The 22,262-nt window shown below is 24.6% G+C and overlaps 4 protein-coding genes and 1 long non-coding RNA gene across 7 annotated transcripts in view; 3 read left to right on the top strand and 2 right to left on the bottom strand.

The window, feature by feature from the left end:
- Window positions 1-400: 400 nt before the first annotated feature.
- LOC126894259 (uncharacterized) lies at window positions 401-6,796 on the bottom strand. The gene is made up of 8 exons (XM_050665139.1): window positions 6,489-6,796; window positions 6,167-6,414; window positions 2,747-2,849; window positions 2,346-2,442; window positions 2,172-2,276; window positions 1,946-2,101; window positions 1,777-1,883; window positions 401-530 (listed from the first exon to the last, which is right to left on the bottom strand). Exons 1-7 carry the CDS (start codon window positions 6,794-6,796, stop codon window positions 1,821-1,823), a joined length of 1,080 nt encoding a protein of 359 aa, XP_050521096.1. The 3' UTR covers window positions 401-530; window positions 1,777-1,820.
- On the top strand, window positions 2,152-6,714 carry LOC126894266 (uncharacterized). The gene is made up of 3 exons (XR_007701361.1): window positions 2,152-2,283; window positions 5,696-6,454; window positions 6,580-6,714. It is a non-coding gene; the product is annotated as an uncharacterized LOC126894266 (long non-coding RNA).
- Window positions 6,797-9,727: 2,931 nt separating the features above from the next.
- Window positions 9,728-13,978, top strand: LOC126894257 (histone-lysine N-methyltransferase SUV39H2-like). The gene is made up of 3 exons (XM_050665137.1): window positions 9,728-10,059; window positions 12,209-12,803; window positions 12,864-13,978. Exons 1-3 carry the CDS (start codon window positions 10,050-10,052, stop codon window positions 13,513-13,515), a joined length of 1,257 nt encoding a protein of 418 aa, XP_050521094.1. The 5' UTR covers window positions 9,728-10,049; the 3' UTR covers window positions 13,516-13,978.
- Window positions 13,979-15,272: 1,294 nt separating this feature from the next.
- Window positions 15,273-22,262, top strand: part of LOC126894265 (14 kDa phosphohistidine phosphatase-like) — a 93,176-nt gene continuing 86,186 nt past the window's right edge. For 2 of the 3 annotated variants that reach the window (XM_050665150.1, XM_050665149.1), the window contains exons 1-2: window positions 15,273-15,436; window positions 15,843-16,008. In XM_050665150.1, coding sequence (XP_050521107.1) covers window positions 15,365-15,436; window positions 15,843-16,008 — 238 coding nt within the window. In that variant the 5' untranslated portion in view covers window positions 15,273-15,364. Of the gene's footprint in view, window positions 15,437-15,601; window positions 15,719-15,842; window positions 16,009-22,262 lie in introns of those variants that run through there. The other variant, XM_050665151.1, reaches the window with a different exon arrangement.
- LOC126894255 (arrestin homolog) overlaps window positions 17,766-22,262 on the bottom strand; it is a 69,908-nt gene continuing 65,411 nt past the window's right edge. The window contains exons 5-9 of the mRNA XM_050665134.1: window positions 21,856-22,005; window positions 21,643-21,790; window positions 20,671-20,960; window positions 20,212-20,590; window positions 17,766-19,490 (exon numbers count right to left, since the gene is read on the bottom strand). Coding sequence (XP_050521091.1) covers window positions 19,375-19,490; window positions 20,212-20,590; window positions 20,671-20,960; window positions 21,643-21,790; window positions 21,856-22,005 — 1,083 coding nt within the window. The 3' untranslated portion in view covers window positions 17,766-19,374. The remainder of the gene's footprint in view (window positions 19,491-20,211; window positions 20,591-20,670; window positions 20,961-21,642; window positions 21,791-21,855; window positions 22,006-22,262) is intronic.

Below are 22,262 nucleotides of genomic sequence, written 5' to 3'. Positions count from 1 at the left end.
AGATAATTTTTATTTTATAATTTGAAGGTACTTGAAAATTATTAATAATTTTGTTTTACACTTTTCTTAATACAATTCTAAATTAATGTAATTTTTTTTACTGATAAACTATAACAAAACTATTATCTAAAAAATCAGTCTTGGCATATTTTAATACAAGTAGTTGATCAGCAACATTTAATATAATATTTATACCAATAAAATGTTTTCATGTTTTATAGTAGTATGTATCATTATTTTTCAATTTCATTGGCTAATTTAAAATTATATATGATTAAACATTAAAACTAATAACTAGAAAAAGTAATGCAAACATTTTAAGAAATCATCAAAATTAATTGAAATACCATTTTCATTAGAAATGATTTTTTCTTAACTAACCTTAAATAAGATATATAAGTCCACCAAGATAACTTTTATTCTTAACACTGTTAAATGACCATATTTAATTAATATGTGCATAATATTTTCAGGTTATTAAAACGTTTTGCCATTTAAAAAAGTCATGGTTGTGATTATGTAATTTTGATCTGAAACATGTCATAGAGAATTCTTTTCATTCATATGATATTTAACTGTGTATGTTATTAATAAATACTATTTGAAATGTTAAAAATGTTTCAGTTAAATGTATAGTAAACTTTTAAATTATTTAGAAAGTTCAAAAAAAATTACATATTGTTATTGGCTTTTCAAGGTATAAAATACTTTTATAGAAAGTAATTTATTAACTAATTATATCTTTTACCTTATTATAAATAAGGTAAATTTGAATAATTTTTCAAAAGTAAAAAATACATTTTTCTATTTTAAAAATAATTAATAAAAATTAGTGTTTTTAAAAAGCAAAAATTACACCCTTTCAAAAAAAGGTTTAATTTTATGACTGGATAGAAATTTTTATTCTTTATAGTATAAAGCGTATTTAGTATAAGTTTTAAAAGGTTTGTTAAAAATAACTGCATGTTTTTAATTATTTCTATCTTTATTAAAATAAAAAAAAATCATAAAATATATATCACTGTATTCCTAATGACTTACAAATTATGTATGAAAATTAATATTGGACAAATGTCCTCCGCAACAAAAGTGAATTCACTCAATAAAATTTTAAAGGACAGTAGTGGGTGCAACTTTATTAAGTAACAAATTTTGAGTGCGCATCATCTCACAAAATAGCAATCAAAATTGGACAGTAAGTTTTTGTGTCTTGACTCCTTTACTCTTTTTTTATATGAAGGTATAAGTTAAAGGTAAAACATGAAAATCTGCGCGGAACTGATTGAAGAAATAGTCTAGGAAATCAACAAAGTTAGTTCAGAATTTGCTGAGCGTGCCCTTCAAAATTTCAATTTATGTTATATTCACTTGGGGAAGTTATATACCCATATAACTTTTTACACTTAAATTGAAAGTATTTATGAAGTCAGTGGTATATAATTAATTTTTTTTTTTTTTAATAAAGTTATAAAACATTCAAAATCTTCAGTTATTTTTGACCCACCCTTTACTATATTTTAATTTAAAAACAATCAATATTATCAATTAGATGCAACAATGTAAAATATTATAGCACCTTTACAAGAGTACCATACAATAGAAATAATAAGTTTGAGAATATTTTCATTAATTTTTCAAATCATTACATTAATGAAGACATTAAATCAAAAAAAATGTTTGGGCAATTCATATAAAATTGTATTTTTAAATCTTATTGCTAAAAATCTATGTTCTGGTATTAGTTTGACAAAAGGCGGGAAACAATTACCAACTTACTTCATAGTTGCATTGGATTATCATATACTAAATGTAAAGCTCAATTAAGTGCTAGTTTGATTCATTTGTCTTAGAACCATATAATACGTATAGAGTGCTTTAACAAACTGTAAATTTGTTTAAATTAATTAATCAACTATTACAATACTTCAAATATTTTTAAACTTACAGCAATGAAAGATTTTAAGCATAATTTATACATGTAAAATCCCATTATATTGGTTTGCATATTTGTTCTTGCTATCATAAACATTAATAATTGTCGAACGTTTTTATTAGCGCGCCACCAAGGTACATTGTACAGAGCAACACTTATACTTGATTGCTTCAATTTTTTAATAATAAAATAGAATAAACTGCTAATATTTAGCTGATTAATTTGAAATATAAATTACCTTTTGTAATATATATTCACCGAAAAAATTGTTCAAAAATTGATGATATAAACTAATGACAACAAAAAGTACTAATGCAATTGATTCACCAGTTCCAAAGCTCATCTAAAAGGTAAATTTGTATTTTCATTACTAGTTAAATTTTTCAATTCAAAGACGCTTTGAATTACATACTTGCATTTGAAATATAGCAAACGTTAATGAAGTTATCGCATGCATATAATCAACTAGTATAAGATAATTATACATATTTCGTAATTTTCGTATGTACCTATAAATAAAGAATAATTTTTGTTAGTTTTTAAATTTCCTTATCTTCTGTTTAAAAAATATGTTATAGCCAAGTTTCATGTCTTAGCTAAAAAGAAACCGATGAATTATAATCATTATTAAAATAATTTTAATGAATTTCATTTTAATGCTCGTTTTTATTTTCTAATTATTAAAATAAATCAGGTAAAAAATAAAACTCCCAATAGGGAGTATATAATTGTAATATTATGATAATTGTTAAATTTATTTGAAAATAAAAATATAACATTTAAAAAAATTATTATTTTTAAATAACGTTATACTTTAGTATCAAAGCATGGTGTTTAGCACATTGAACAACTAAATAACTTAGCTTCTCTTGTTGGTAATCTCGGTAATTCAAACATGAAATTCCATCATTGTGATCTATTAAAATTATACAAGAATTTATTTATTTTATTAAAATTAATATTTAAAAACATGATCTATGCTACGTTCTCTGTATCAAAAGAGAGTATATTTAATCTAATGGCTGTGAATTGCAACAAGTATTGCATTAGATTTCTTATTTCCATATCATGTCACTATAGAAAATGCTTTTACCAAGTTTATTACATAGGTAATATATACATATAATATATTACATGGTAATTTAAATTCTATATTTATTAGGAACTTAATAATTAGGACAAAATGTAAATTTATTTTTCTGTAGAAATAAATTAATAGTTCTCCCTAAGTTAAGTCACTAAAATTACTTTTTTTTTATAATATGTAAATGTAATACCGTTAATCACAGTTATAAAAATTGTCAAATTAAATATAATAAAATAAAACACAATACACATATTATTATTTTAAAGGTCACAGTAGAAAATAGAAATGAAAATAATAATAATAGCGATTACACTATTATAGCAACCGATGACGACGAGCGTACACGTGGTTAATTTTAAAGGTAAATTACCAATATAGTAATTACTGATATTTTACTGTATGGACGACGCTGCCGGTCGTCCATAACCATTGTATAAGATCGCAGCTGAACAGTACCCGCACGCAAACGATTGGACACCTCGTTTATAATATGCGTTACAGATTATTGCTCAGACTACACTGTCGGTGTTGCTCGTGTGTGCACGCCATAGATCTTTTAAACATGGATAGGACGTTCGTATTTGAGGCCCTTGTGTTTTCGCGGTCATGAACTGATAAGAAATTGAGGCCGTTTGTTTACATTTCAATTATGATAAGAGCATAATATACTGTTTTAGCTTCGATGCGAAGCTGGAAAGTGTTAATTTTACTATGTGTTTTTTTTTGTGTCTGTTACCACTCTTTCTCAGCTCTCACCGAACTGATTTCTTTCAACGATACTTCAAAAGATCACAAATCGTATCTAGTCGAAGACATTACCCTCAATAAATGAAAACATTTTCCTTGTTCCCCATAAATGGGGGAAATCTCCAAAAAAATTACAAATTTAAAAATCGCCAATTTTCGACACTTTTTCAATTTTTTTTACCGCCATAACTTTTTTATAAATGACCAAATCAATATAATTTTTTTTTATATAGATACGAGAGGTACTTACCTATTATTTTGTATATTTTTTTTATAAATCTGATCCTTTATCTGTCTACAGGGGGGGATTCAAAATGACAACTTTTTCACAAAAAATTTACTTTTTTAACTTAACTTTTGAAAGTGTACCGGAAATACTGACACTTTTATATATATTTTAAATTAAAGCTAATGTAATATACTTTTTTATACAAAAAGAAATTTGTACTTTATTTTATCTTCAAGATGAAAATGACTACCAAATTCTATTTTTGTGTGAAAATTCTCGATTTTATTTTTTACATTTTTAACTTTATAATGCTATAACTTATTGAAAAGTGTATGGATCAATACAATGTTTTTATGAGAAATAATATTTATATCCCTTTTTCATTCGACATACTTTATCTTAATCAGAATATTAATAAGGAAATAGCAGATCATGTAGTTTGACAGAAATTAAGAATCTCACAAAACCAAGTCCTGATGTTGAGATAATCTGTAATGTAACTGAAAAAATATTTAAACAGTACATTAATCAAATCCATTCAATTTTTTTTTAATTAAAGTTAAAACTGAACTATATAGAAGTTTTAAAATATTTTCTAAAGTAACTTGTGGAGATGAAGCTTGGTTTGAAAATGACTACAAAACCAATATGATAAATTTAATAATGTTGAAGTATTTAGATGTTAGAATGTATCACGAAGTTAGAATAAGAAATGAAGAACGCATTAAAACAAGAGCAAAACTAAAAAAAACTATTAATTTTAATCACGATTAATTTATGTTCATTACTGTTTTACTATATATTTTATAAGTTTTGGAAAGAATAATTGTTTTAAGTTTTACATAATTATACATTACATAACTTATACTAAGTTAACAGTGCTCGAATTGGCCAAAAATAAGTAGGGGAGCTCAACTTAACAATTTGAAAACTGCGTCCCTAGTATTTTGAAGACCTTTTTTTTTTTACTCATTACTTTATTTAGTATTTATTAATAAATCATATTTCATTATCATACTAATATTTAAAAAAAGAGGTGGTATTTTCCACCGTCCTCCCGGCCTAATAAAAAAAAGTAGTTGGGGTGCGCAAAAAAATTTTAAAAAAAGTAGAGGAGCTAAGTCCCCCTGCCCCCCCCCCCCCAATTCGAGCACTGCTAATTAATAATTACTAACTATTAAAAAATAAAAAGTACATGTTATCATGTAATAATGTAAACAAATAGCCTCAATTTAGACCACAGTCTCACTGATAAAGCATCAATGTCCTATCCATGTTTATAAGATCTATGGTGCACGCGTACCCTCATATACCGAGGAAACCACTTTAATGTTCGCACACGACAAATGTCTTATAACTATTTTACTAATTAAAAATTTGCATTTTTAATTAAAATCTAGAATTAAGAATATACAATTGAATTTGTTCTTTTAATTAATTTTAGTAGGCGGTGCAACCGTCCAAGCCTCGAACCGCCACTGATTTTAGTACAAAAAATCTTTACAAGATTATCACGAACTTGTTTTGGCCTAATATCAAATAATATATATTTTATAACAAAGTGACCAAAATTCTAACAGTTTTTTTTTATTAAAAAAAATTTTTTTTCGATTATTTCTATATTTTAAAAATAATAATTATTTTATATATGTATATTTTCTAAACTATTTACTTATTGTAAAATTTTTTTTTTTTACAGATTGTAAATTGATATTGCGGGAAAAATGAAAAAAAGTCGGCGTTATCGAATCAAAATATCGTTATCGTTGACGAGCTTTATTAGTTATTATGAAATTATTTATACTCAGTAGATTTTCCAACAACTAAAGAGTGAAACAACCTAGTTAATATAATTTTAGACATTTTAAGAAGAAACAATATAATAAACACAAAATATATAAAACTCATTATGTACATAAGTACACAGAGAAATCATATTTTTTCCAAACTACCAAAAATGTATTTTTTTTATAAAATTAGACTTTTCTGTTTTTGCACTGAACCCTTAATTTAGCCATATCACTAAACTAAAGAATGAAAACTACTTAATTGTTATACATAATATTGATTAATTATAGCTCTCCATAATTTATCAAAAATAGTTACAGGTTATGATGAATCGTCCAATTATAATGCTGATCAAATAAAATGAATATTATGTACAACGTACCTAATTTCAAACGATCTGAAATATTGTTTAATGTTGTGTTGAGTAAATTAATTTGACCACCAATCGCATAGATTGATCCAAACATATATGTGTCAATTGCTAAGTACATGTTAGTTGCAGCAATAAGTACAACTGCATGTACAATAATTATTCCTGTAAATATCTGATAATTATTTACTGTGAATGGAATCCAGCAACTCAAAGGATAACTCTTGGGATCATTGAAATAAGCGCTGTCTGATCGACCACTGTAGAAGTATAATAAAATTGAACAAAACCTATTTATTGGTAATTCTTTAAATTTACTAAATAAAATTAATACTTTTTTGGATAAGTAATTAAAGTTGAAAAAATAATGATTATATCCATGAAAAATCCACAAAGCAAATAAATTATTGTTATCTTTTTCATAGGCCGTAAATGATTTCTTGTAAATTGTTGAGCTTCCGAACCATAAGATACCAATCCTTGAGTTTGTATTTGAACAAGTTGCGTATCAAAAACAATAAACTCATCACTAAATTTTACCATACAATACCATTTATACAATCCTGTCGAACACATAGTCAATAGGTCTATAGTCCTGGCTACCATTGTTATATCAGGTGCCTTTGTCAATTGTATTGTCATTGATATTGTGACTAAACAAACTAGACAAAAAATTAATAAACGGTAATAGTTAAATGCTTTAATGGCTAATTTGGATGAGCTGTGAGAAATATGTAACATTCCAAATAATTTAAGAGCATTCATTTGTAAATTCATGTACGCCATGATTGTTTCAGTTTAACTTCTTAACTTCAAATAAATAGAAACAACTAATTTTATGACCAAATGTCTAGAACTCATCATAGCCATAATTTATGTATTTGAGCTAATTTTCTTAATAACATATTATGAAATAATATGTTATTTGTTTGTGATATTTTGATTTAAATTTAAACTTTATTTAGAATAAAATAATATTAACTTACTTTATGGATTTTGTAACCCATAATTACGTTGATTATAGATAACCTTATATTTTATTTCATCAAATTGAAGTAAATAAGCATATTATTGTATAGTAATATCTAATTTATTTAAATCAACTTACTTTTTTAAAATAATATACGAATATTTTACATATTTTATTACTGGTTTTACTAAAAACATTATTTCTCAGTATTTCAAATAAATCGATGCGTTTCACTCATTTTCCATTAAAATGTTTATTCAAATTGGACACGGGTTCAGTACAGTATAGTTAAATATGGAGGATTATAGAGAATTGATGATTAAGTACAATTCAAGGAACTGTATAGATCCTTAATATATTGAAAATTACAATGTGAAAATTCCAAAGAAAATTATAAATTTATATGTAATTTTTCACTAATTGTGCAATTTGAATTCACAAAACTTTTTAGGACATATATCTTAGTGATTTTTTACATTAAAAGAATTATAGTCAATTATAAAAATAAAACCATTATTAGTTTCAATATGAATCTTAGAGATATTAATTTTATCATTTTTTTTTTTTGTGCATAGAAACAATATTTTATAGTTAAGGTAGTATCAACATAATTGTATTAGGAAGAATTATCTTGTAAAGTTGGCCGAACTGCAATATCAGTTCTAATTACCAAAGTAATTTGTTCATTAAATATTCATATTTAACCGGACCATAATTTCACAAAGCGTCTCGCTTCGCTCGCAATTTTTCGCCATAGTATAACTACAAAAATATTTTTATATAAAAAAAAATTGCTATGTGACAGTTATTTTTTATATAATTAAATAAAATATTGTTTTTTACGTTTGTATTAATTTGAAGGATGGAATTTTATAAAGAAAAAAAACTTTTAATAAAATAAAAAACATATATTTTGATATATAACATCAGAAATAAACTAAAATTAATAAAATAACTACTGCGGCTCTCCATAAAATAGGAAATATTGAAAAAATGTGAATTTAGCAATCTCAAAAACATTTTTATCAATCTTTTTTCTATTCAAAAGTAGAAATTTTGACTTTTTTTTTATTAATTTTGTACTGCTAAAATTGCATTTCAAAACTTTCGTGCGATCCCTAAATAAACTAAAAATTTAGACTGGAACAAATTTCTAAGTTGCCCCAGTAACGTCTCTGGTTAAAATCGATTTATCGACTTTAAAGCCGATTCTGACTAGGCGATTTTTTCATTGAATCGATATATTTTTAGATATATTTTAAAATTCAATTCAACCGATAATTTTATAATAAAAATTAAAAAAAATTGTACTTTTCCGATTTATCTCAGGTGCACAATTTTTACATTTTATTGAACGTTCGGTGTTGTAAAAAAAAAGAGCAACCTCTACTCGACCGCTATCCCGCCAAATCGACATTATCATGTTCGTTTCGTTTGGTATGTGATTCTCTTTATGATTATTAAATTATTTATTGAATTTCTTATTTATAATAAATTTGTATTGTTAATAAAGAAATGTACTTAAAAACTATCAAGTCGTTTTATTATAACTCATATATCAAAGGCTTTACCAAAGCTATTTAGTAATATATCACTATTGAACTATCTATTACTATGAAATGTATATTAATTCATTTTATTTTAGATTTTTAAATCATCTCATTTTTATTTCGATTTAAATCGATTCACTTTTCAAAATTGCCCATCACTATTTTTGAGCTACATCAATTTCCGATTAGGCGCCCGGCATCACCCCTATTATGTAGTTGATTTAATTATTACTATGTTATATATCAACATCATAGTCTATGTCCTAACTATTTGACGTCTATCTTTACGATTTGACGAAATGTTACATTGGCTGTCGATCTGACGCAACCTTATTATGACTGAGGGAACTAGTATCAACATTATTATATAGTAAATATGTTATTAAAATGCACAACATTCTTTCTTAGTATGTTTAACTTACAAATACAATAATTACGACGACAGACTGACCACTCAGCATAGATATTAGATTGGGAAATCTAGGAAGATAGGTATTCTGTGGAATTACCATAGATCTAGCTTGATAATCTGTATTACCTTATATTAGAGATATGTTAAAACCCATACAGTTAATTTAATAATTTTTAAAAAGTTGATTTATTTTGTTACAACTTTTTGATAAAAAATATTTTAATTCGTAATGAAATAATTTTATAGATGATTACATTTTAAAATAAATTTGTTGAAAAATGCGTTTTTTTAGCTAGTATTCAATACTTATTTGAAATCATAGTTCTAAAATTAAATTAAATTTAAACTTACATCATATAAATCAACAGAAGAGAATCTTATTTTAAATGGATATATAGCCATGATGTAAGCAATTCATGTTATTCTCATTAGCATAAAGCAATTTTCCGAAACGTCGCTAACGCAACCAGTAGAAACTATCAGTGTAATTTTTTCAATTATCTCATTTTGCCGGGTGTTAACACTTGATAATTCCATCTTGAGTTTATTAAACTGTTACCAAATCACATTATTTGTTGGTCACACTGTTTGATGGCCTTAATTCGCATGCATTTGTTTATACTAACATTATGTGTTAAGCACTCGTCAGCCAGTTGTGACGTATGCAAGGTATGGCAAGTTGGACCGGGGGTGATGTTTGAAAAAATGCAACCGTCGGTTATCGAGTTCAGTATCGGAATTTAAACGGTCGTTTATCGGTTTTCCATTGTCAGCTCTTTTTATTTATTAGACTGCTTTCCCGCTTTTTAATTGCTTAAAATGTTTTTAATTCTCTTAGATAACATGTTTAATAAACTTAAATAATATTAGATATTTTCAAGAAAACTGAACGTACAAAACGGTATATACAGCCGTTGCATCAATTTATCATTTCAATTTAGATTAAATAAAATTAACATCAAAATGCACAAAGGTAAGATTTATTTGCTCGATTATAGAATTAATTAAAGTTATCCGTGACGAACCAAGTTAAATTGATTGAAGTTTTATTCATTTAAGTGCTCAATAAGATTTGCCATTATCAATAATTTTTGGCGGGGTAATTGAGTTGAATTATATTTATTTACATAAAAAAAAATATCTAAAGGTCTTTGATAAACGTGTTGTAATATTCAAACCCATTATTGAATCTACATTGTTTATGAAATTTTAATGGTTTTTTTGTTCAATATTTATGTGTATAGAAATATTTCTTGTTAAGTCTGTTTATAGTTTTCCAATAATTGAAGTCACAATTAATTTTTTGCGTTACTTTTTTTTTCAATACTGAGACTTATAATTATAAATAATTTGATTTTTAATTATATTGTCGACATTACTTAGAACATTTTTTTTGAAGATTTGTTTTCAAATTGTAAACAAAATTTGAGTCTTTGAAGTACTTTTATATATAATTGATTATAGTTGAAAAGTCATTTAAAGTGTAATATAATTATATTATTACAAATTTAAGCTTATAAAATACTTGGTACTTTATTTAATAAATGATCACTTAAAATTTTTCATTTGTAAATAGTGTTTACATTTTTTGAACTATTTATTTTGTACATGACAAAAGAGTCAATAAAATAACAATGTAAAAAAAAATAAAGCTATAGTGGGTGAGACTATATGTAGAGATTGATCCAAAATATAAATGGAAATGTTTATAAAACAAAAAAATGTTGAATGGCTAAGGATTTTTAATGTTGATTTTGAATCTGGCTTCTGATATTTTCTATCGCATTTTGTTTTTGAAATAATTATTAATAAGTAATTAAGTGATAACTATAAAAGTAAAATCATTATAAAAAATAATTTTTTTTTTATGAGTCATAAATTTAAACTGTCTCACCAAGTTTGACATAGTTTAATTTAAAATTATGAAAGATTTAAACAATATTAATATTGTACTTTTTGAGTAAATTTAAAGTGAAAAATTTGTTCTAAACACAAAAAATCTCAATAATTCATAACAAATACTGGCGTTTTATGTACTTTTCCAGTATTGTTTTATTTTGAAGTAATTATTTAATAATAATTTTATTAATTTATTGATATAATCAGATTTTATGTGGGACAATTATATAATAAATTATTTATACAATTATAAACAATAATTTATAAGCGATTTGCTAAATGTATTTTGTTAATTTAAATTAAATACATTATAGAAGTAAAAATTTTCAAAAGTGACACTTCACTACGGAATAATTTCAAAATTTATAGAAATGAATAAACATAATCATGTTAAAAAAAAATTTTATTTAACAGTAATTGAAAAATATTAAACTTGTGGTTAAAATATTGAGATAAAAACTAATGGCATATTTGGAATAAGCGTCCAAATAGTTGTTGTGGTAAAATAAAAAAATGTTATAATAATTTCATAACCCAAATTTTGTTGAGCTTTGTAATTATTTCTTTTATAGTTATTTTACCAAATATTTTATTAGCAACACCAAATATTTGATGTTGTTTATTATTAATTAATTATTAAGAATAATGTTAGTTTTGTAGCCACAAATTATTTTGGCATAGGAGCTGATTATTTGTTTACATGTAAAGGTTTTTTATAACCAATCACTAGTAGTTGACATAAAGACAAAGTTGATTAAAAAGAGTATAGGGTTTTTATGGCCTCACTAAAGTTTAGTATGTTAACTCTGAGATAAATAAAAGATAGGCTAACAAAATAAAGATAACAATTAAGTACAATTTAAAACTATTAGTCGTTTTCATAGATCATAAAAAAATATGTTCAATTTTAGGAGGAGGAGTCCATAGTTCCACTAGTTACTGCACTAAATAAAGTAAATTTTATACACAAGTCAATTAGTTTCTAGTTAATTTAAATAGTATATACTAATAGTCTGAATAGGCAATATTTGTCTTCTTATAAAGTAATTAGTTATTAGAATAATAAACAAATAATTTGCTTTGCATTCAGGTAACAGATAAATAGTTCAGGAATATAAATGAACACATAAAAAATTTATTATTTATTTATTATTTATATTGAAGAATATTGTGTGCATTTATTATAATATTCTTTCTAACAAACATTTTTTTTTAATATTCAGGTGTTGCTGACAATGAATATGAAATTGAAAATATTTTATTTGATGAAATGTTTGGAAATAAAGTTATGTACCTTGTTAAGTGGAAAAATTATCCAATGGCTCAATGCACATGGGAGCCATATCGAAACCTTACTAATTGTCAAGAAATTTTGAATGATTATAAATTAAATAAAATTGTAATTAAAGATATGTATAATAATGAAAAATTCAAAAAACTTTATGATGCTCTTCGTGATTATACTGAACAAGAAGTTATTCAATTACTACAGAATTTTGTTGATAGTGGTCTACCTGCTGTTGAAGAACAGTTTGTTAAAAGTACAATTGGTTATTTATCTACGGTGCCCGTACCTAGTAGAAGTAAGGGTTTAATGAAAGTTGCAAGGGATAACCTAATGCTAATTGAAGTTAATAAAAGACGACAACGACAGTTGGAAAGAATAGAAAAGTGGCAAACAGATATAAATCAAGTATGCGGGTTCAATTTAAGTGTCGTTAATAATGTAGACTTTGAAGGTCCCCCAAAAAAATTTATTTATGTAAATGAATGTGTAGCAGGTAATGGAGTTACAATACCAGATGATCCCCCTGTATGGTAAGTATTAAATTAGAAATTTTTAAATGATAATCTAACTATTTCTGAAAATTTTGATAGGTGTGATTGTGATATAGTATGTGGAGGTAAAAAAAGAAAACGTAATGGTTGTCATTTCAATGATTCCCAGATTGCTTACAATAAATTTAAACGATTAGTAGTTCCTATAGGTACACCGATCTATGAGTGTAATAAAAAATGTAACTGTGATAGTTCGTGTATTAATCGTGTTGTTCAACATGGTCCTAGTAAAAATTTGAAACTTCAAATTTTTCGCACACACAACCACAGAGGATGGGGTGTAAAAACACTTGTACCAATTAAACAAGGCAGTTATGTTAGCAAATATACTGGTGAAGTGATCACTAGTTCTGAAGCAGAAAGACGGGCTAACACAAATGGACAAAAATCTACATATATGTTTGATTTAGATTATAACACTGATAAAAATGATTGTGTATATTCAGTTGATGCAACTATTTATGGGAATGTGTCTCATTTTATTAATCATTCATGCGATTCTAATTTAGCAATATATGCTGTCTGGATTGATTGTTTAGATCCTAATTTACCGACATTAGCATTGTTTGCAACAAGAGACATTAATGTTGATGAAGAAATAACATTTAATTATATGACTCAAGTAAATAATAAAAATCAAAGGATTAAGTGTAAATGCCAATCCAAAAACTGCCGTGGATATTTATGTTAAGTATTAATTTATTAATTTTTCTTATATTTTGACATTTATATGTATTGTATATCTTATTTGTATAAATAATGAATTAATTTAGATTCAGCTATAATTTTGAATTAACTGCAAATTAAAATGTCACAACAAATTATTATTAAAAAAAACAACAGACAATTAAATGTTTTTTATTACTTGAAACTAATTCTGAAGTTCATAGATAAGTTTAATTAAATTATTGAAATATTTAGATGATATACGAGTGATAAATTTATAGTTAAATGATAGCTTATTAGGAAACTATAGTCAAATTAATGTTGAAAAAATATATTATTATACCTCAAATATTGTGTATTATGTATTTAAATAGAATATGCACATATTTAATACAATGAATATTTGTGCTAAACATAATAATAAGTGTATAATGTAATTAAAAAAAATGAAGATAGTTGTTTATTGTAAAGTTTATAAATTTTTGTGAGTACTAAAGAAATTGTAATGTACAAATAATTGTTTTATTACTTTTATAAAATATAAAAATATTTTTTTAATATTTTTATTGCTGTAATTAATGCAATTTCGGAACTTAAGATTGCATTTGATTCTTAATATAATTTTAATATGTGTAATGTATTGATAATACACTTATTTTTATACACGTATGTTAGTTGTAAATTGTATTATTTGTAAGTAAAAATTTGTTATGATTAGTTACTTTAGTTGGAAACTATGTTATTATTTATAGACTGATACTTTGTTATCTATTTAGTGGTAAATGTGACAGTAAGTATACAATTTTATTTTTTTCTTTGCATCCTTAAATGTTATAATTGATCATTATAACTTTTAATAGTAAGATATTTTTTTAATCTTAGTATATTTATAATTTTTTAATTTAAGTACAATGTTAGAAATATTTCAATCTAGAATAAGTTTAAATTTATTTATTTTAAGATATGAGATTAAATTAAACATTTTTTTAATAATATAGTGTTTACTGTACATATTATAAACAAATAAAAATAATTTTCAATTATCTAATGGTATTTTTATTTTTTGTAGCACACGTCTTGCTTTGTAACTTATTTTAATATGTGTAAAAAGTTCTAAAACTTTTCTAATACAATTAATGTGTCTGAGTTAAATCATAGGATGAATAAAAAAATAATTTCAATTTAAAAGGTATTTTTAGATTCTTTTTGAATTCATAAATATTTTTTTAATATATAATACATTTGTCAAAATTCTTGTTAATTTTAGTAGTGTTTTACATTGCTATAATAATAGTTATTATATGCTGGTTTGACGCTAGAAACCTGAGGTCTTGTGTGAAATAATTTTGCAAGGCACTTAATATTTTTTTTTGTCTCAAGCTAAATTTATAAGGCTACTCCCTAATAATATATTCAGGATCAGCTGTATCACATTGTGACACAATTTTTTTTTTTTAATTTTGATTCATTGAGATCGTTGAGATCATTAAATAGTGTTTCGAGTTCTTTGTATAGCATATGTATTATGTAAGTTGGAAAAAATGTTATTATTGTTTATAATGTTGCAATTGTCCTGCTTCTTTACTTTATGAAAACTGAATGTTAAGAATTGAATTTCTTGGTATGGTATAGAAATAAAAAAATAAGTTACTACCATTACTTGGTACACATAATTTATGTGTATGCTGCATAAAGAATTTTTGAATTTATATTATACGTTTATAAATCTAGTTTTTTTATTTTAGTTTAACAAATTATGATTACTCAACAGATTTATGTTATATATTATTGATAACATTTAGCCGGTAAGTCGAATTATGATATGAAGTGTTCTAGGTTGTGAAATTCGTAATATCGAAGTGAACTGTATTTTAATGCTTGCTATATCTGTTATCCAAAATTGTTTAACGAGATTTACGAACAATTATTGTTTAATTTCAATTAAGGTGAGTTACTATAAAGTTTTCGAAAATTCATATTTTTGGACATAGTTTTAGAATCTAAAGATATGAAAAAAATGTTAATGATAACTAAATACAATTTAAAATAATATTTGAATTTCGTTCATTTAACATTTAAGTTGTATAATTAGTATGACTTTATATTTTGATAAATGTAAAGGAAGAAATGATACAATAAAGTTTTTATCACAGCTTATATGTAAAATAGTTTGGTCTTGATATATTTTCATATAGTCTGTAGTTTAACAGTTTTTTTTGTTTAAAATTGTAAGTTTATATTCTTTTATAACTTTCCTTAATAATGTATTAAATATTTTTCTTCTTTATTAAATTATTAATAAAAATGTAATATTTTTTCATCAATGTTTCCTATTTTATTGTAAATGTATAGCTAGCAAGAAGTATGGCTGATTCTTCAACACTAAAAAAGATTCCTGATGTCGAACTTGATAATGGAGGACGTTATAAGTATATCCTTGTTAAAGTAACTGATCATAATAATGATTCCAATTTGTTCAAGTATGTAGTGCATGGGGGAAGGCAGTTTGAATATCATGGTAAGATAAGAGTGTTTTTATAATTTATGTAAGTAAAATTTTTACACATAACAAAAAAATATGTAAGTTTCTTAGACAGTCGTTTCAATATTTTTATTATATTAAAGCAATGTTGTGTATTCATTGGATAATAACATGAAACCATGTCATCAATTAGAAGTAATTTTAAGATATTATTTAGATTCTACTTATTTATAAGAGGTATAGAAAATTAAAGTTATTGTCTTTGATACTAACTTCAAGCAGCTGAAAATCATGTTTTAATTTTGTTTAAAATTGTATTTTTTATTGATTAAGAATTATAGATTTATGCTAAGATAATTGCTTTGACACTTAATTGTGTAATAAAAATTTTATCTATAAATCATGTAAGTAAAAAATTATGTAAATAATTTACATAATTATTATTACTCACTTTACATACATTTTTATATTAAGATATTTATTTCTTTGTGTGTAAATAGACTCAACTTGAATAGAAGGTTCCTTAAATTTTTACAAAATGGTCTATTTTGTTATTACCCATACAATAACTTGCAAAATAAGTACCATATTGAAAAATAATGTTTTGACTTTTTTTATACATCTTAATTTCTTAGTTATTAATTAATTTTTAGAACTATTTTTTTAATTTATAGGAGTGTCAATTTCACTTTTTATCTGATATTTTTCCTTATATAATTGTCATATTTTTCACATATGCATAAAGAGTAATTCTTTTAATAATAGACTTTCAATTTCTCTTAAAAAAATAATTATTTTTAGAAAATTCTTTTTGATATTTTTAAATTTTATATATTTCTTGATTTATAAGTTATTAAGTATTTTTTTATTCATCTCTCACAGGTTATAAGGAATTTAATTTTTGGAAATATACATTTATAACTATCTTATTAAATAAGAGATGATTTATAAAAATGACTGATTGATAACAACTTTTCATCCAGTACTTCTAAAGTACTAAGTAGTTAATTATCATACATTTTGAGGTACTTGTCTAAAAGAGTTGTGTTGACCCATCATTTTTTTAATTAGATAATCTTAAGTTTCATTAACTATTGAAATATATATGTTGTTAATTATCCTTTTCTTATAAAAAATTAACATAAAAAATACTTTTTGACTAATAAACTAAAATAAACAAGATATTAAAAGAAATAATAAAAAAATTATTAATATTATTTTTAATTTTTGAATAACTAAGTAGAATGTAATAATAACCCTGTATAGTCTGGGTGTTTCGTGTGTAGTTTTAGTTATTATGCTAATAAATTAAACAAACTGAGGAACAATGTTATGTATTTTAATATCATAGATACAATAGAATAATGATTAAAACAAATTCATAGTATTAATTAAATTAAGGAAAATTTTTTGACATGGGTATTAATAAGATATGATTAAAAAACTTATATATGTATAGCTGAAATTCAAGGCTGAAAATAACTATGTATCTGTAATATACTTCTGATAAACAAACCATATTTTGTATGATAAATATTAAACATCATGAATTGGTATTTACTATAGAAATAATAGACAAAAAAAAGAAATAAATTTAATTAGAAAAAATAATGTTGCATTTAATAATCTTAGAAATATTTCACAAATATTTCAATTTCAATTCAATTAAATCTTTTATTATGATATATAAAAAAAAAATGTAGTTTTTTATGTAAAAAATATTATTTGTTATATCATTTTAACTATTAAAAATGTTGGTTTTAAAACAATTATTTGTTTAACTTAAATAATAGAGTTCATGCGTAATGCAAATTATTTACACAAAGTTTAATTTTATCATTATATTGTGGTTTTTTGGTGTTATTTACTGTGAAACTTATAATAGTACATAATTTTTATGATCTAGTTTTTTTAAATTAGATAAATTAAACTTTTATGACAGTCAAATGATAAAAAAATGTTACAAAAAAAAAAAAAATTAAATGATATAGGGGTTAGAATTGTAACTACACTCAAATGTCAAACATTAAGTGTAATAACAATTTTATTTTTTACTTAGATTAAGAAAAGTACATGAAAATAGGAAAAATAATTAAAAAGTTTAAATAATTTATATTATTAGTGATTCTGTAGAATTTAGTGCTGTTCACTTAATTGTTATAATAGAGGTTCTAATTAATGTTTCATCATGCGCTATTTATAAAATTAACATTCAATATTTTAAAAGTAAATAATTTGTATTAATGTCAAAAATTATTAATACTTATCATCTCAATTCAATTGATTATCAATATTAACAGAAGAAAAATACATTAATAACTTATTAATTTTATTAAAGACTATATAATCAAATTTTTATGTAATAGCTTATAATTATTAATGTATAAAATATAATACTATTGAGCTTTGATAGAAACTCTTAAAATAATATTGTTTTGTATTTCATAATACATAAATTTCAGGTAGTTAATATTTTTCATTCATTAGCATAGAGTTCTCACTTTTTGTCAAAATTCGCAAATAAGGTATTGTATTTTTCTAAAAACGGGGAGAAAACCGTATTGTTATTATACACCAATTATATGAGGGGTTGATTAAAAAATTAACATTCCGCACAATTGAAATCTTATTTAAATGTTGGTAATCATAGTAAATAATTGTTCTACCCTGCTGAAAATTAGCCTATTTAATAGGTACCGTGTTTTTCAAAAATGAAAAATTAAATTTGTTTATTGGATGTCGACTACATAAGAAAAATGATGCTTATGCACTTGTATTTTGCTATATTAAATATGATTCGTCCAGTTGCAAAAGGACGACTCATACAATAAATGAGTATCATGTTATGATACACATAATATACATAGTATTGTCATACTAAAACTAGACAATTACTAATTATCGTCAAAAAACACCAAACGAAGATATAATTTTCAACTATAGATCAATTACCTACGTTAACATTTAATTTTATCTTAAGAACACATATTTTACGAAGCTATTAAAAATCGATTGAGAAACATTCTATGATCTATAATTAAAATTAATATATTAAGGGACATAAAAAAGATATTAAAATCGAATTTTAAATAGCATTACTGGATCTTAGCTGTTTTTAGCTTAAATAATATTATATTTATAAATAAGTTCATTAAAATTAAAAATGTCTAGTTTTTTTACATGTAAAAATATCTTATTATCTAGATATAAAATTAATGATTAGATAATGTAGTGTAATATTTTATCCAATTCATTTGGAAACCACTTTCACTATCTATAGTTGCTAAAACAACACAGAATTCTTTGAAACTTGAAGTTATTGGATTCGCCGTTATCGGCATTTAAATCGGCCGTAGCTGTCATCGAATGAATGTCACGATTATCGGCCGATTCTGTTAGGCCTCAGAGTTCCAAACCGCTATTGGTACATCGTTCTTCAATTGATATAGTGGTCTCTTTGGTAGTGGTTGGAACTAACGGACATGGTCCTAATGTTGCACATGATGCGTTTTTACATTCTAAAACAAACATATTCACTTAATATATATTTTTTAAGTTTTAAATTATATCATTGTCTTTGTTATTTTATCAGTTATAAATTGACTTTATTATCCAGTTAGTAGTACAGAATACGGAATGTTCCAATTTCATGTTTATTATTTAACAGAAATTCATTATGCCTCAAACTAAAAGTTATGTCATTTACTAAAAAAAATTATCAATTTTTTTATACAATTACTCGGAGCTATTAAAGTTCAAGTATAATAGACACAACTTAGCAAACAAGGGTAGAATGATAGCATCTCTTCTCAATAATAATTAGTTGTTAAAAATTATTATTATAATAAGAAATATTGAAAGAATGAAAATTAAATTTATTCTTCAAAAATCTAAATTTTATTTTTTAGTTACTTCTTAGGTTAATATATACGTCATAGGCGCAATTTCAAAAAAAAAATATTTGTCTAATGCTTTTATATACTATTATATATATATTTATATTAGTTATTGTAAAATTTGGGAGGGACTAAAGCCCTCTGAGTCTTCTTAATTTTCGTCTATAACAAATAATTCACAAGTTAACAATTATAGATATTAAAACCTTGTATCATCATTTTTAAAATCAACAATTCAAAGTTAACTAATATTAGAGTATGATAAGAAGGGAGTTAAAATTAAAGTTTCTATTATTAAAATGTATACGATGAGTACAAATGATTGAGATATTTGTTATTATACCTGATATATATGTATTGGACGGTGTGTGCATCAAACTGAAAGGCAACTTAAGAGACATTTGTCCACCCATTGCACCTATTAGAAGTTTAACTTTCACGTAGTATGTGACGTATATAGCGAACACATTGCGGTCTTCGGGCGATACACATACTACTGTACTAGAGAGAGATCCTTCTGATTTATTGACGGCCGTACCTAGAGAATCTTCTAATGCGATCCAATTCTTTGTTCTTGCTTTTAGTGGATAAAGTTTGTATTCTTTCTCCAATGTTCCGCCGTTCCCGGGTATGGGGACTTCGGTGCATTCTGCTGAAGCTACAGTATTTTTGAATTTACCGTTACTAAACATACATACGTCCACATGTTGCACAATAAAAACCTGAAAGAAATAACATGATTTATATGAAAAATGTATCAAAAGCTTATGTGCATTATTGTATTCTATATCATTTAGTTCACCTTTAGACGTTTTACGGCCTTTTTGGAAGTATTTTTTACACCAATGTTAACATGGACGGGATCCCCGTGCGTGTAAATGGCTTTGTCTAAATTAGCTTCCAGGGTAACTTTTCCGTCACTGAGCAAAAATGGTTTTTCTGATGTGGCGTGTGGTCCACGTTGACGCCATCCTTTTGATGGTTCTGTCCTAGGAGTAGGCGTTGGGGGTGGAGGCGTTGAAGCTAATTGAACAACTTTTATACCCATTTTCACGATATTTTTTCTTTGAATTTTTTCATCGGCTCTTTCAGCTGTATCATAATAAACAACGAATATATTAAAATCATTAGTGAAATCCTTAAATCATGTTATGAAAAATGCTGGTATTATGTTTTCATTATTCGTGTTTATGCAAAGAATAATTAATTAGTTCAAATGATTTTAAAAACACTATTGAGTTACCTAATTTGAATTTAAGATAATACTATTAAAATAAAATTTAAAAATAATTTATAAAATTCTCTGTTTTGTTTAAATAAGATTTGCAGTACATAAATGTATACGTTTAAAAATATACATTAATTTAAATTATTTTGATTATAATTATGATAAATATATAATAATAATGATAATGATTTAATTTATAATACATGTAAATCAACATGTATACATTACATTACATTACAGCTAAATTTGTTAAAGAATCTAAACAAATCAAAAGATTTCCTTTTTGCAGCAAATCTTTTGAGTTAGCCCATTTTTGAGGCTTTAAAAATTATTAGTCTTATATTATGTAAAAAACTTTAATTTGGTATCAGAAAAATTTCAATTGATTAATCGTCAAGATATTTAGTACATAAAACTCTAAATGTCGTATAATATATAATTGATAATATTATTTACGATTCTCCTAAAATTTTAAGTTCTGCAATTACTACTTTTTTTGAGACAACTTTTAAGTGTCAAGTCTAATTTTATCTTTTTAATTTTTACCTATGTACACACGTATGTCATAGCTAGTGCCTATTGGTGCTCCATTGTATTCTTTGGCTGGAACTAATTGTACGCTTGGAGGCGCTAAATGAGTTACTTCCATTGAAAAAGGATGTGCATTATTCCCTAGCCTTTGCATAAGCATTTCCTGTAAAAAACATAGTAATAAGTTAACTCTTTGTCCCTCGGCATTTAATTTTTCTTTGATATTGCCTGTAAAGGTGTATTTTGGTCACGCTGTGCATTTTCGTGGGGTGGATAAATTTGTGCTAAACACATGATGGCTTCGTTACAAAACTTCAGACCCATGACTTCTTCATCTTCTCGACCATATCGGAATGTTAATGTTATTTGTCCAAAGACCTGACAATTTAATATTTTATGATTATTCGTTAAATCTTTTTTGAAAGTTTGCTAATTAGTATTGAGGTTATTTTGTTCTCAAAGCTACTAAAAAGTGCTTTCTGTCGTGTCACTAAACTAACATGTTATAAATTGTGTTGGCAATGTATTAGTTCGTCAGGAATTAAATCGCTACATATCCGTTAAGTCTGTCAAATCAGGGTACATTGTGATGTTTTAAAGAATCAAAAGTCTGATGTGTATGCCTCGTTTAGAAT

Source organism: Daktulosphaira vitifoliae, unplaced genomic scaffold (assembly GCF_025091365.1).
Source record: "Daktulosphaira vitifoliae isolate Bord-2020 unplaced genomic scaffold, ASM2509136v1 Scaffold_1, whole genome shotgun sequence".
Lineage (NCBI taxonomy): Eukaryota > Metazoa > Arthropoda > Insecta > Hemiptera > Phylloxeridae > Daktulosphaira > Daktulosphaira vitifoliae.
This window is presented reverse-complemented; position numbering and strand designations above follow the sequence as displayed.

Excerpts from the sequence above, each read along its gene's own strand:
- LOC126894259 (XM_050665139.1), bottom strand. The coding sequence starts at position 6,796 with ATGACAATACAATTGACAAAGGCACCTGATATAACAATGGTAGCCAGG. Across the intron at positions 2,443-2,746 it reads CACCATGCTTTGATACTAAA|GTACATACGAAAATTACGAA; the intron begins GTATAACGTTAT and ends CTTTATTTATAG. Across the intron at positions 2,102-2,171 it reads GTGAATATATATTACAAAAG|CAATCAAGTATAAGTGTTGC; the intron begins GTAATTTATATT and ends AAAAAATTGAAG.
- LOC126894257 (XM_050665137.1), top strand. Across the intron at positions 12,804-12,863 it reads CCAGATGATCCCCCTGTATG|GTGTGATTGTGATATAGTAT; the intron begins GTAAGTATTAAA and ends AAATTTTGATAG.